We start from the raw sequence: 14148 nt of genomic DNA on the forward strand, positions 1-14148 counted from the left end.
GATTGTAAGGCGCACTGCTGATCAATGGTCTATTTTCGATCTTTTTTCATATATAAGGCGCACCAGATTATAGGGCGCATTAAAGGAGTCATATTATCTTATTGTTCTAAATTGAAAACACTTCCTTGTGGTCTACATAACATGTAATGGTGGTTCTTTGGTCAAAATGTTGCATGGATTATGTTTTACAGATCATCTTCAAGCCGCTTTCTGACAGTCGTTTCAGGATGTGCCGTTTTGTGGGCGGTCTTATTTACAAGGCTCACCTTCGGCAGCGTCTTCTCCCCGTCATCTTTGTTGTAGTGGTGTAGCGTGCAAGGACGGGAGTGGAAGAAGTGTTAAAAGATGGAGCTAGCTGTTTTAATGACATTCAGACTTTAATTAAATCAATACGGAGCAGCATCTCCTCATCCGTAAACAACAACAAGGCCGTGTCCCGTGAAAAAACGTCTGACCGGAACTCTCTAATAACTAAAGTTCCTTGAGTGATTAATGTAAACTCACTACACCGGTATGTTTTAGCGCTTTCACAGATATAAGTAAGAACTTTAAACTAATTTATATTATAAATGGCAACAGCGGAGGATGAATGTCCCATAACAAGAAGATAGAGAAAAGGTAAAAGCGTATCGACTACGGCGTCCCACGGACTACAAAGGTGGACGCGCGCAATTTTTCAGGATTTATGCAGATCCCAAATACAGATCAGCAGGTACCAGAAGGTAAGAAAAGTTGCTTTTGCATAATATTGCGAAACAAAACGCCAGATAATATTTATTACCTTATACACACACCATAATAATACTCATATGTTTAATGCGCCGACAATCCATCAAGCGGTGCAGCTTCATCGCTTACCAAAATCGTACTAAAACATTTTGATAGATTTATGAGCACCGTGTGTAATGTTCTATATTTTCAATGGAACATATAAACTCTTGGTGTTGTTTACTTGAGTCACATTGCCATAATAGTGCAGTCTACACATATCTATTATGTTTGACTGCCATCTACTGGTCACACTTATCTTTACACCATGTACCAAATAAAATTGCTTCGACGTCGGTAAGTAAAAACAGAATTATTCCGTGCATTAGGCGCACCGGGTTATAAGGCGCACTGTCGAGTTTTGAGGAAAAAAAAAGATTTTAAGTGCGCCTTACAGTCCGAAAAATACACTATTTACTTTCCAATTACAGTACAATGGTAAACAATTCTACAGCACTGAGAAATACAAGTTGATATCCTTTTAAATGGTTACTTGTATTTTTATTGTATATTATGATTAAATTGCATTATAAACACTGTATAGTTTTTAAAGGTAATTTCTTCAGTGTAAGAGTATGACGTACACAAAAGCGATGTAGACAAAAGCTCTGAGTCTGTCTGCATTAAGACAAATATTTTTTAAAGTACATTTTTGCATATTGTTCTAATGTGGGGCACCTTAAGACAAGAATATGTTGATTGACAGTCTAAAAGTAACATGTCTTTCTTCACTAACTATTTTCGCAGTTTTGTGCATTTTTATGTGAAAAATATAAAAATCCCAAATTGCAATCACAATTTTGAAGAGAAAAAGCGCAATTAGAGTTTTCCTCATAATCGTGCAGCCCTATGTGAAAGGAAAACAGGAAAAGGAGCATGTACAAAAACTTACCACAGCGTCCATGAACTCGATGCAGCGCTTCAGCTCTGGCCTAGTGTCACAGTACTGACGAAATAGAAGTCGACCAATGGGCTGCTTCTCGCACAGACTGGTATAGTCTCTCTCTAAAAGAAGGAGAGATGACAAGGAAAAAGATGAGTACACAGGGAGAATTGAACATCAACATTATGAACAAACAGCTTCAGTTTGTGCATAATGTCCAAATGAAAATGCAAAATTCAAATAAAGCAAAAGTCACAGGTGGGCTTTGGTTAAATGAAGACTAATGTAATAAACCCGCATTTGCAGGAGAATGCTCCGAGCACGTAACACACATACGCAGTAGATCAGTAAGATTGTTACAAAATCTAAGTTTAAAAGAGCGTATGATTGCACTGCTAAAATCTTTTAGTCTTTGGTTGTTTCTCTGGGACTGCTTTTGTGTGTTTGTGTGCTTTTGTGTGTTTGTGTGTGAGACAACCGTAAGTGACTGTCATAAATGCCAATTGAGGCGATAATTTTGGTTCAAATTGCGGAAAAAATTAAATAATTCTTAATCTGTTTATTGAAACCACTAATGCAGTGGTGTCAAACGTACAGCCCGAGGGCCAGATAAGGCCCGCGAACAGGTTTTATCCAGCCCGCGGGATGAGTTTGCTAAGTATAAAAATTAACCTGAAATGTTTAAATGAAAGAAACAGCTGTTCTAAATGTGTCCACTGGATGTCGCAATAGCAATTATTTGCATCTTTGTAGATCCGTGGTGTCAAAATCAAGGCCCACTGGCCAGATCCAGCCCGCAGGCCTTGAATTAATTATCTATGGCTCCCGGGATGATATTTGATTAATATTAGAACCGGCCCGCAGGCCACAGCCGCCTGCTGCTGATTTGCACGCACCAATACTCCATCAGTGTTGGCGCTAGGAATTTTCAAAATGGGGTCCCAGGGACCCCATCAAGTCATAAAAAGGGGGTTCCACAGTAAATTTTTGGGGTCCCACTTTTTTGTAAGCGTTTTGAAAACAAATGATAAATGTATGCATTATCCTGTTATATCTCACATTCTATATTGTGTTTTGGAAAAAGGTTGTCATAAACGTTAATTAATTAAAAAAAGTATACAAAAAAAACACATGTTTATGTATATGTAAATGTATTCAGTTATAAACATTCATTCACTTTCTTCTTTCCTTCATGGATCTAAACTTTACTGTGCACAGATTTTCCTCCATGCGTCCCCTGAGCTAAAATGAGTTTGACACCCCTGCACTAATGGTAACACACTGTATGCTCGCCAGTGCTGGTGTTTTTTTAATATATTTTGGTCTCAAAAATATTATCTATTTTCAGTAAAAGCAGTTTTGATACACAGCACAAGCATGTTAGATATACAAGTAGTTTTACCGTATTTTTCGGAGTATAAGTCGCTCCGGAGTATAAGTCGCACCTGCCGAAAATGCATAATAAAGAAGGAAAAACACATATATAAGTCGCACTGGAGTATAAGTCGCATTTTTTGGGGAAGTTTATTTGATAAAACCCAACACCAAGAATAGACATTTGAAAGGCAATTTAAAATAAATAAAGAATAGTGAACAACAGGCTGAATAAGTGTACATTATATGACGCATAAATAACCAACTGAGAACGTGCCTGGTATGTTAACGTAACATATTATGGTAAGAGTCATTCAAATAACTATAACATATAGAACATGCTATATGTTTACCAAACAATCTGTCACTCCTAATCGCTAAATCCCATGAAATCTTATACGTCTAGTGTCTTACGTGAATGAGCTAAATAATATTATTTGATATTTTACGCTAATGTGTTAATAATTTCACACATAAGTCGCTCCTGAGTATAAGTTGCACCCCCGGCCAAACAATGAAAAAAACTGCGACTTATAGTCCGAAAAATACGGTACCTTAATTTGACCAAAGAATATTCAACACAATAGTTAAGACTAACATAAGCAACAATGGTGAAAGTGTTTCCTGTGCAAAGGTGACAGAGACTGCAACGGACAACGCCCATGCGCCTGCTAATAACCACATATTACATCCAAAATGCCACAGCAAGTGTCTATATTCCATATGCATGAGACAACTAACTATGCATTGGCAATATTGTTTCGATCACAATATATTAACTTGAGAAATAATTAATGCTGAAATTAATATTAGGCTTATAGGCTACCAACGATAAACGGTAATAATGATAATGTTACGGCTCAAGCACCTGCCGCCACACATTCATGTTTGCGCTCCTCTGGACACGCCCACGGACGTTCCTCTCTTGCCACGGCCGCGCCCCCGGCTGCACTCACTCTGCAATACACACACCTAACGCTGATGAGGACTCCACTTCCTACTTAAACCAGGGCGTCCTGCGTTCCAGTGCCAGAACGTAGCTACTTGTACCAGTACAGTAAGCCCCACACGTCTCTAGCTCTCTGCCTAAGTATTTCCTCGCTCCCTGTGTTTCCCCTCCTCTGTGCTCATCGTGTTGTGTCCTGTTTCGTGGTCCCGCAGTTTCCCTCTGCTTTCCGGCTTCGAGCTGTGCGTCTCGTTTCCCCGGATTCCCACTGGACTTCTTGCTGCCTTCCCGGATCTCGACCTCTCGCCTGTCCACGGACCCTGACGCCTCGCTCCTGCCCTTGACCTCTCGCCTGTCCACGGACCCTGACGCCTCGCTCCTGCCCTTGACCTCCGAGCCTGCATTGTCCTCTCTGGACTTCCGCATCTCTCACAACACGCACATTCAACACTTTCTGCTAACCCTCACCAGCTAAACGCATCACATAGTTACACACCACGTATTTGGATTAAATACACACGTCATACCTTTGTGTTAATAAACACGTTCCCATTTAATCGACGCCCCTGTCTCAGTGCCGTCTTCTTCTTCACTGTACCGTTACAGATAACAGCGGAAAAACTCCCCAACGGTTAATATTATCAAATTAAATTAAAATAATCGAAAAACTGTTATTGATAGTTACACTTTGTTAAACTTATGGACCCACAAGCGTTAACATTTAAGCTAGCTAGCAAGCTAACATTAACACAAGTACAAATATAAAATTCAGAGCCAAGTAAAAAAAATAGAACAATGATTGTTTATTTTGCCAAGAAAGTATATTGTGTCTATTTCTAAAAAAAAAAGATTTCAGTGTAGTACTTTTTGACCACATTCAACAATAACATGATAATAATGATAACCGAGATAACTTTGGTGACAATAACTGTGATACACATTTTTGGTAACACTTTAGTATGGGGAACACATATTCACCATTAATTAGTAACATATTGGCTCTTAATTAGTCATTATTAAGTACTTATTAATGCCTTATTCTGCATGGCCTTATTATACAACCAGTAAGCCATTAACTAAGAGTCTTCCCTCAATAACCTCAGAATTATTGCTTATTAGTAACCCTAACCCTAACTAACCCTTATATGTTCCCCTAGTGTCCAAATAACTTTAAATTAAGTCTTTGTTACTTTAATAAGCAACTAATTAATGGTGAATATGTTCCCCATACTAAAGTGTTACCAAATTTTTTTATATCATTACATTCCTACCTCAAGTGTAGCCGCAACGAGAAGTGCAAACAGTTTGTGTCTAATAATGTGGCTCACAACTTCAGAAATAAAATTAATATTTACATTAACAACATAGGCTGTAGTATACACACAATAACAATCTGGATCACAGCATCATGAGGTCAGCATTAAAATGTGTAATATACAAATTCCTGCAAACAAAAATACATGACACGCCCTGCTGTGTAACTTCAGGAGGAGTTTTGCACTATCCATACAAGTTGAATAGAGGCAGAGTACTTACAAGCAGACACAGTGTGTAGACAGAAAAGGGAAAACGGATGCATTTTGGCTTAAAAACTAACTATAAAGGTGAAGTTATAACACTGAAACACCCTCAGGAAGAGGTGCTTTAAGACATGGCTAGCTAGCTAGCTGCTAACGTCCATCCGCAGTCTGCAGTGTTTTAGCTACTTCTAAATCACTAATCCTCGCCTCCATGGCGACAAATAAAGTACGTTTCTTACAAGTATCAGACCTGCAGGACGAGGAATAGCTAAACATGCTTCACTACACACCGTAGCTCACCGGCGTCAAAATGTAAACAAACGCCATTGGTGGATCTACACCTGACATCCACTGTAATGACACCAGGTACAGGAGCGTATGTAGTCGATACTACTATGACTACGTCAATATTTTTTGGCATCACAACATCTTCTTTCGTTTTTTTTTAAATGTATATTATGTTTATAAACTCAGTAAATACGTCCCTGGACACATGAGGACTTTGAATATGACCAATGTATGATCCTGTAATGACTTGGTATCGGATTGATACCCAAATTTGTGGTATCATCCAAAACTAAAAACATCCCAACAACAGAAGAATTAATGATTATTACATTTTAACAGAAGTGTAGATAGAACAAGTTAAAAGAGAAAGTAAGCAGATATTAACAGTAAATGAACAAGTAGATTAATAATTAATTGTCTACCACTTGTCCTCAATAATAGAATGATAAATGACACAATATGTTCCTGCTTACGTCAGCAGCTAAATTAGGAGCCATTGTTTGCTTAGTTACTAATAAAAGACAAGTTGTCTTGTATGTTCACTATTTTATTTAAGGACAAAATTGCAATAAGAAACATATGTTTAATGTACCCTAAGATGTTTTGTAAAAATAAAGCCAATAATGCAATTTTTTGTTGTCCCCTTTATTTAGAAAAGTATCTAAATAAATTTGGTATCGGTACCAAAATATTGGTATCGGGACAACACTACAATCTACACATATTTTTATACAAATTGACTCATGCATAATTTAATTAAATGTGGAGGTTTTGGAGTAATATGAATATATGGAAAACGAATTGTTCATTAATATTTTTTTACGGCAAAAATAACAAAATAAAATATTAATTTTTCTTAAATACAGATGTTTTCTGCTTAACTTAAACACATCTGTAACAGAAGTCTGTCCTGTTTAAATATACATTCAGTGTGCAGCTCAATGATAAAGCAGTCTCCAACTTTCATCTGTAAGAAAACTACTTTGACAAAAACAAAGAGGTGAGATATTTTTATTTTATTAATATGACTGGCAACATTTCAATTGTGCTCTATGTACTAAGCAAATCTCTCTACTCAAACGGTGTGGTCACTGTCTTAATACTGTACTGTGATAATTTGTCAATAAATAAAGGCAGAATGTCTGAACGAAACACTTATAAAATACACAGACCTGATTTACTAAGATCCAAATACCACGTGCTATACAGCGTGTGCAAAAAATAAAATTGATCTACTAACACTGTGTTTGCAATTGAAAAGTGGTGCAGACTGCCCTATTTACCTGACAATTTGCGGAGATTTTCATTGTCTGCACATTCATGTTATCACGCTTCTACCTGTGTGCGATTTGTTGGAACCAGCAGCACACATCTATAATCTGTAACACTTTTTTTTAATTGCTATCTGGACAACAAAAACATTTGCACAATGACACTTATTTCTGTGCGCGAGGCTGTGGATCACATCACAAGTGTATTCTTGCGTCTGGAATGACACAATGACAAATGTACAATTTAAGACGTTTTTTCATGTTAGAAGATATATTTTAGTAATATATGTAATATATAAACGCCAGCAGACACCAAAACGCATCAATTAAATAATTTGTAATCAGCCCTTTAAGTCATCCAGCAGCTATAAAATTATTAAAGAAAGTTCCTGAATAGACAATATGTCCAGCATTTTTTATGTCTGTCCGTCCAAAATGTTGACACACACACGTAGGAGAGGAATCTCATCTGTCCATCGTCTGTCTTTGCGGTGCGAGCACTGATCCTGCAGCCGTGTGTGGAACTGTCAATTTGCACGTCCTTCTGACACGCTTTGATTGATTGATTGAAACTTCTATTAGTAGATTGCACAGTATCCACATATTCCGTACAATTGACCACTAAATGGTAACACCCGAATACGTTTTTAGGGGTGTGGGAAAAAATCGATTCGAATTCAAATCGCGATTCTTACGTTGTACGATTCAGTATCGATTCTCATTTTTCAAAAATCGATTTTTTAATTTTTTATTAATCAATCCAACAAAATAATACACAGCAATACCATAAAAATGCAATCCAATTCCAAAACCAAACCCGACCCAGCAACACTCAGAACTGCAATAAAAAGAGCAATTGAGAGGAGACACAAACACGACACAGAACAATCCAAAAGTAGTGAAACTAAAATTAATATTATCAACAACAGTATCAATATTAGTTACAATTTCAACATAGCAGTGATTAAAAATCCCTCATTGACATTATCATTAGACATTTATAAAAAAAATAAAAAATAAAATATAAAAATGAACAATAGTGTCACAGTGGCTTACACTTGCATCACATCTCATAAGCTTGACAACACACTGTGTCCAATATTTTCACAAAGATAAAATAAGTGAAAATTTTTGGTTCATTTAATAGTTAAAACAAATTTACATTATTGCAATCAGTTGACAAAACATTGTCCTTTACAATTGTAAAAGCTTTTTACAAAAATCTACTACTCTGCTTGCATGTCAGCAGACTGGGGTAGATCCTGCTGAAATCCTATGTATTGAATGAATAGAGAACTGTTTTGAATCGGAAAAATATCATTTTTGAATCGAGAATCGCGTTGAATTGAGGTAGCGACTTGTCCAGGGTGTACCCCGCCTTCCGCCCGATTGTAGCTGAGATAGGCTCCAGCGCCCCCCGCGACCCCCAAGGGAATAAGCGGTAGAAAATGGATGGATGGATTTATAATTGAATCGTGACCCCAAGAATCGATATTGAATCAAATCGTGGGACACCCAAAAATTCGCAGCCCTATAAGTTTTTCAACTTATAGAGCTGTGGTAAAAATTCACACACTAAATAAAATGCAAAAAAGTGCTCGCAAAACGGTGATGAGTGTTGATAAATCACATTGTGTGAGCTAAATAATTATATTTGCATTTTCTCCTCCCAGTATTGTGGGCGTTTGGATGATCAGCATATATTTTGTTTATTAATGAAGACAGAGACACAAAATTGATTACACGCCTTATTGTGATTACTTAACAGACGTACGACTTTGCACGCGTTTAGTAGATCAGCTTTGCATGTGCTATCAGGTTTGCACGTGTTTCCCAGTAGCGTGGCAATAGTGTCGCTCCTTTTTGAACCAGTAGTGATTCCTGTAGCTTAGCTATTTTTAGACCCATGTAATGAGGTAGTGTCCTTCAAACGCTACAACGAGAGCAAATGGACTGCAAATCCAGGGGGGAAAAAAACACAACAATACGGAGAAAATACAATGACCTGGATTAATGAGAACATCCATAGATATGGAGAACATCCATGATGATTGGCTGGTTTACGTATGATGAGTCACGATTGGCTATAGTTAGGGCAAAACATTAGCAAATCGTGAGTCATATGACACATGGGATGCAGTGTTTACCGAAGAACATGCATATTCTGTGCAATCAAAGTCAACATTTTCTCAAAGGAATTATTGCGCATCAAAGATTAAAAAAGGAAAAGAACAAGCATTTTGGCCTTTTGTAGTTTGTGGGACATTTGAATCAGAATCAGAATCAGAATAGTTTTTATTGCTATTGTTTGAGAACGGGTTCACAAACTAGGAACATTTCTTGGTGCAATCGTGCAATCGTGCAACATAAAACACATAACACGGAATATAGGTAATAAAAAGAGCTGTAACTGAGCTATTAGATCTTGTTATTGTTCATGTGCCTGATGGCACTACGACGTTTGCGCTGAAGAGCGTTTTGGCGAGCAGTCGGAGACACGAGTGGTGGAACACTTACGTGAGTTCCTATAACATTTTATTTTCCCCTGTTTTCTGCTTATTTGTCAACCCATGCTGCTAAGGTTACACACTGGTATGAAAGATGACAGTGGCGGCTTCGAAGGAGAGAAAGGCTTGCAGCAGCTGTAACCAGAAATAGACTTAGACTTAGACTTCCTTTTTATTGTCATTCAAATTTGAACTTTACAGTACAGATAAGTACGAAGTTTCGTTGCATTAGCTCATAGTAGTGCAGCATAAAAAAGCAATAAGGTGCATATATAAATAAATAAATAGGTTACTGTACAGTCACGAGGGAGGTGCTGGACATTGAGTGCGAGTGGACCATGTTCCGCGCCTCTATTGTCGAGGCAGCTGATTGGAGCTGGGGCCGCAAGGTAGTTGGTGCCTGTCGTGGCGGTAATCCTAGAACCCGTTGGTGGACACCGGCGGTGAGGGATGCCGTCAAGCTGAAGAAGGAGTCCTATCGGGTTCTTTTGGCTCATAGGACTCCTGAGGTAGCGGACAGGTACCGACAGGCCAAGCGGTGTGCGGCTTCAGCGGTTGCGGAGGCAAAAACTCGGACATGGGAGGAGTTCGGGGAAGCCATGGAAAACGACTTCCGGACGGCTTCGAAGCGATTCTGGACCACCATCTGCCGCCTCAGGAAGGGGAAGCAGTGCACTATCAACACCGTGTATGGTGAGGATGGTGTTCTGCTGACCTCGACTGCGGATGTTGTGGATCGGTGGAGGGAATACTTCGAAGACCTCCTCAATCCCACCAACACGTCTTCCTATGAGGAAGCAGTGCCTGGGGAATCTGTGGTGGGCTCTTCTATTTCTGGAGCTGAGGTTGCTGAGGTAGTTAAAAAGCTCCTCGGTGGCAAGGGGTGGATGAGATCCGCCCGGAGTTCCTTAAGGCTCTGGATGCTGTGGGGCTGTCTTGGTTGACAAGACTCTGCAGCATCGCGTGGACATCGGGGGCGGTACCTCTGGATTGGCAGACCGGGGTGGTGGTTCCTCTCTTTAAGAAGGGGAACCGGAGGCTGTGTTCTAACTATCATGTGATCACACTCCTCAGCCTTCCCGGTAAGGTCTATTCAGGTGTACTGGAGAGGAGGCTACGCCGGGTAGTCGAACCTCGGATTCAGGAGGAACAGTGTGGTTTTCGTCCTGGTCGTGGAACTGTGGACCAGCTCTATACTCTCGGCAGGGTCCTTGAGGGTGCATGGGAGTTTGCCCAACCAGTCTACATGTGTTTTGTGGACTTGGAGAAGGCATTCGACCGTGTCCCTCGGGAAGTCCTGTGGGGAGTGCTCAGAGAGTATGGAGTATCGGACTGTCTGATTTTGGCGGTCCGCTCCCTGTATGATCAGTGTTAGAGCTTGGTCCGCATTGCCGGCAGTAAGTCGGACACGTTTCCAGTGAGGGTTGGACTCCGCCAAGGCTGCCCTTTGTCACCGATTCTGTTCATAACTTTTATGGACAGAATTTCTAGGCGCAGTCAAGGCGTTGAGGGGATCTGGTTTGGTGGCTGCAGGATTAGGTCTCTGCTTTTTGCAGATGATGTGGTCCTGATGGCTTCATCTGGCCAGGATCTTCAGCTCTCGCTGGATCGGTTCGCAGCCGAGTGTGAAGCGACTGGGATGAGAATCAGCACCTCCAAGTCCGAGTCCACGGTTCTTGCCCGGAAAAGGGTGGAATGCCATCTTCGGATTGGGGAGGAGACCCTGCCCCAAGTGGAGGAGTTCAAGTACCTCGGAGTCTTGTTCACGAGTGAGGGAAGAGTGGATCGTGAGATCGACAGGCGGATCGGTGCGGCATCTTCAGTAATGCGGATGCTGTATCGATCCGTTGTGGTGAAGAAGGAGCTGAGCCGGAAGGCAAAGCTCTCAATTTACCGGTCGATCTACGTTCCCATCCTCACCTATGGTCATGAGCTTTGGGTTATGACCGAAAGGACAAGATCACGGGTACAAGCGGCCGAAATGAGTTTCCTCCGCCGGGTGGCAGGGCTCTCCCTTAGAGATAGGGTGAGAAGCTCTGTCATCCGGGGGGAGCTCAAAGTAAAGCCGCTGCTCCTCCACATCGAGAGGAGCCAGATGAGGTGGTTCGGGCATCTGGTCAGGATGCCACCCGATCGCCTCCCTCGGGAGGTGTTTAGGGCACGTCCGACCGGTAGGAGGCCACGGGGAAGACCCAGGACACGTTGGGAAGACTATGTCTCCCGGCTGGCCTGGGAACGCCTCAGGATCCCCCGGGAGGAGCTGGACGAAGTGGCTGGGGAGAGGGAAGTCTGGGCTTCCCTGCTTAGGCTGCTGCCCCCGCGACCCGACCTCGGATAAGCGGAAGAAGATGGATGGATGGATGAAGGTTACTGTACAGATAAATATATTGCACTTTTTCATATGCATCCACGTTTATGGATGTATGTTATATTGTCATTTTTTATTCCAGCGAGTTAATCCATTTTGGGGGGAGTTGAGGGGATAATTATGATGCGTTCAAGAGCCTTACAACCTGAGGGAAGAAGCTGTTACAGAACCTGGAGGTTCTGCTTCGAAGGCTGCGGAACCTCTTTCTTGAGTCCAGCAGTGAAAACAGTCCTTGGTGGGGGTGGGAGGAGTCTTTGCAGATTTTCTGAGCCCTGGTCAGGCAGCGGCTTTTTGCGATCTCCTGGATAGGAGGAAGAGGAGTCCTGATGATCTTTTCCGCCGTCCTCACCACTCTCTGGAGAGACTTCCAGTCTGAGGCACTGCAGGCTCCAGTCCAGACAGAGATGCTGTTGGTCAGCAGGCTCTCTATAGTGCCTCTGTAGAATGTGGTGAGAATAGGGGGAGAGAGCTGTGCTCATTTCATCCGACGCAAAAAGTGCATGCGCTGCTGAGCTCGTTTTACAAGAGCTCCGGTGTGTAGGGACCAGGTCATATTGTCAGTTATCTGCACCCCCAGGAACTTGGTGCTGCTTACCATCTCCACCGCTGTGCCGTTGATGAAGAGTGGAGCGTGGCTGGACTGGTGCTTCCTGACGATGATCTCCTTGGTCTTGTCGGCGTTCAGGACCAAGTTGTTGGTTCTGCACCAGTCAACCAGATGGTTCACCTCCTCCCTGTAGTCCATGTCGTTGTTGTCACGGATGAGGCCCACTACTGTTGTGTCGTCCCCATACTTCACAATGTGGTTAGTAGTGGACCTGGCGCAGCAGTCATGGGTCATCAACGTGAACAGCAGCGGACTCAGGACGCAGCCCTGGGGGGAGCCGGTGCTCAGAGAGATGGCACTGGAGGTGTTAATGCCCACTCTCACAGATTGGGGTCTGTCTGTGAGGAAGTCAAGCAGCCAGTTGCATAGGGGGGTACTGAATCCAAGGATGGATTCAGTACTGTTTTTGCACACTCTTGGCATTCTCTCGATGAGCTTCAAGCACACCTGTGAAGTGAAAACCATTTCGGGTGACAACCTCTTGAAGCTCATCGAGAGAATGCCAAGAGTGTGCAAAGCAGTAATCAGAGCAAAGGATGGCTATTTTGAAGAAACTAGAATATAAAACATGCTTTGAGTTATTTCACCTTTTTTTGTTAAGTACATAACTCCACATGTGTTCATTCATAGTTTTGATGCCTTCAGTGACAATCTACAATGTAAATAGTCATGAAAATAAAGAAAACGCATTGAATGAGAAGGTGTGTCCAAACTTTTTGCCTGTACTGTACATTTTTGCCTTTCAAAAGAAAATATATGCATCATAACAAATAATATGATGACGTCATATTGACCACGCTCCCACCACCACAAGTATCTTGGCAATCTAGGGGAAACCCTGTCCTTACTTACTAACTAATCACCTGAATAACTAAGTAACTAACCGACAAAGCAACTGCAAAGATTACATAACCTCCTGACGGAGGAAATAACTTCAGATTATTGACATTACCAACCATCATCCAAAGTGGTTAATCGGCGGTAAACATAATCAAGTAATGTTGTAATTACAAACCACCATAAAAGAATGACATCACAGTACATGCACAATCTTCTTACAAAAGTCAATTGGCTTTCCTCGTTTACAAATTGTTGCAATGATTGCTCGTGAGTAATACAGAAAATTGTGTTTGCGCGTATGCTTCCTGCACAGCAGGCCACATTTATTAAGACTAATTCATGTCCATGAGAGCCATACATCCACTGGACGACCCAACATGCCACTATCTGACAAAAACACACACATTTCATCCATATAAAAAGAAAAATAGGCCACACAGACTTATGAAAGCATGCACACTTGCGTGCAGAGCGTTGAAGAGGAAGCGCAGGATGAACGGGTGACAGCTACAGAACAACCTGCAATAATAAATCAAATCTTTGTGACCACTCTTCCAGCTGCACAGCTTATTACCCATCATTCCCTATGTTCTACAGCACACTGCTTATTAGTCTAACTCACTCATATGATCACAAAGTCTAAGGCAGGGATCTAAAACTTTAATCACTGTATGCAAGCTACTTGAACAAAAAGAAAGGAGAAGTGAGCTATTTGTGTTTTAATCATCGGACTGGAAACATTTAAATTGTACCGTATTTTCCGGACCATAGGGCGC

The 14148-nt window shown here is 41.3% G+C and overlaps 1 protein-coding gene across 2 annotated transcripts in view; it reads right to left on the reverse strand.

Annotated features, from left to right (window-relative positions):
* grk4 (G protein-coupled receptor kinase 4) overlaps nucleotides 1-14148 on the reverse strand; it is a 174410-nt gene that overhangs the window by 70805 nt on the left and 89457 nt on the right. For both annotated transcript variants that reach the window (XM_061988186.1, XM_061988187.1), the window contains exon 3: nucleotides 1661-1773. In XM_061988186.1, the coding sequence (XP_061844170.1) occupies nucleotides 1661-1773 (113 nt within the window). The remainder of the gene's footprint in view (nucleotides 1-1660; nucleotides 1774-14148) is intronic.

This window comes from Nerophis lumbriciformis, linkage group LG27, assembly GCF_033978685.3.
Source record: "Nerophis lumbriciformis linkage group LG27, RoL_Nlum_v2.1, whole genome shotgun sequence".
NCBI lineage: Eukaryota > Metazoa > Chordata > Actinopteri > Syngnathiformes > Syngnathidae > Nerophis > Nerophis lumbriciformis.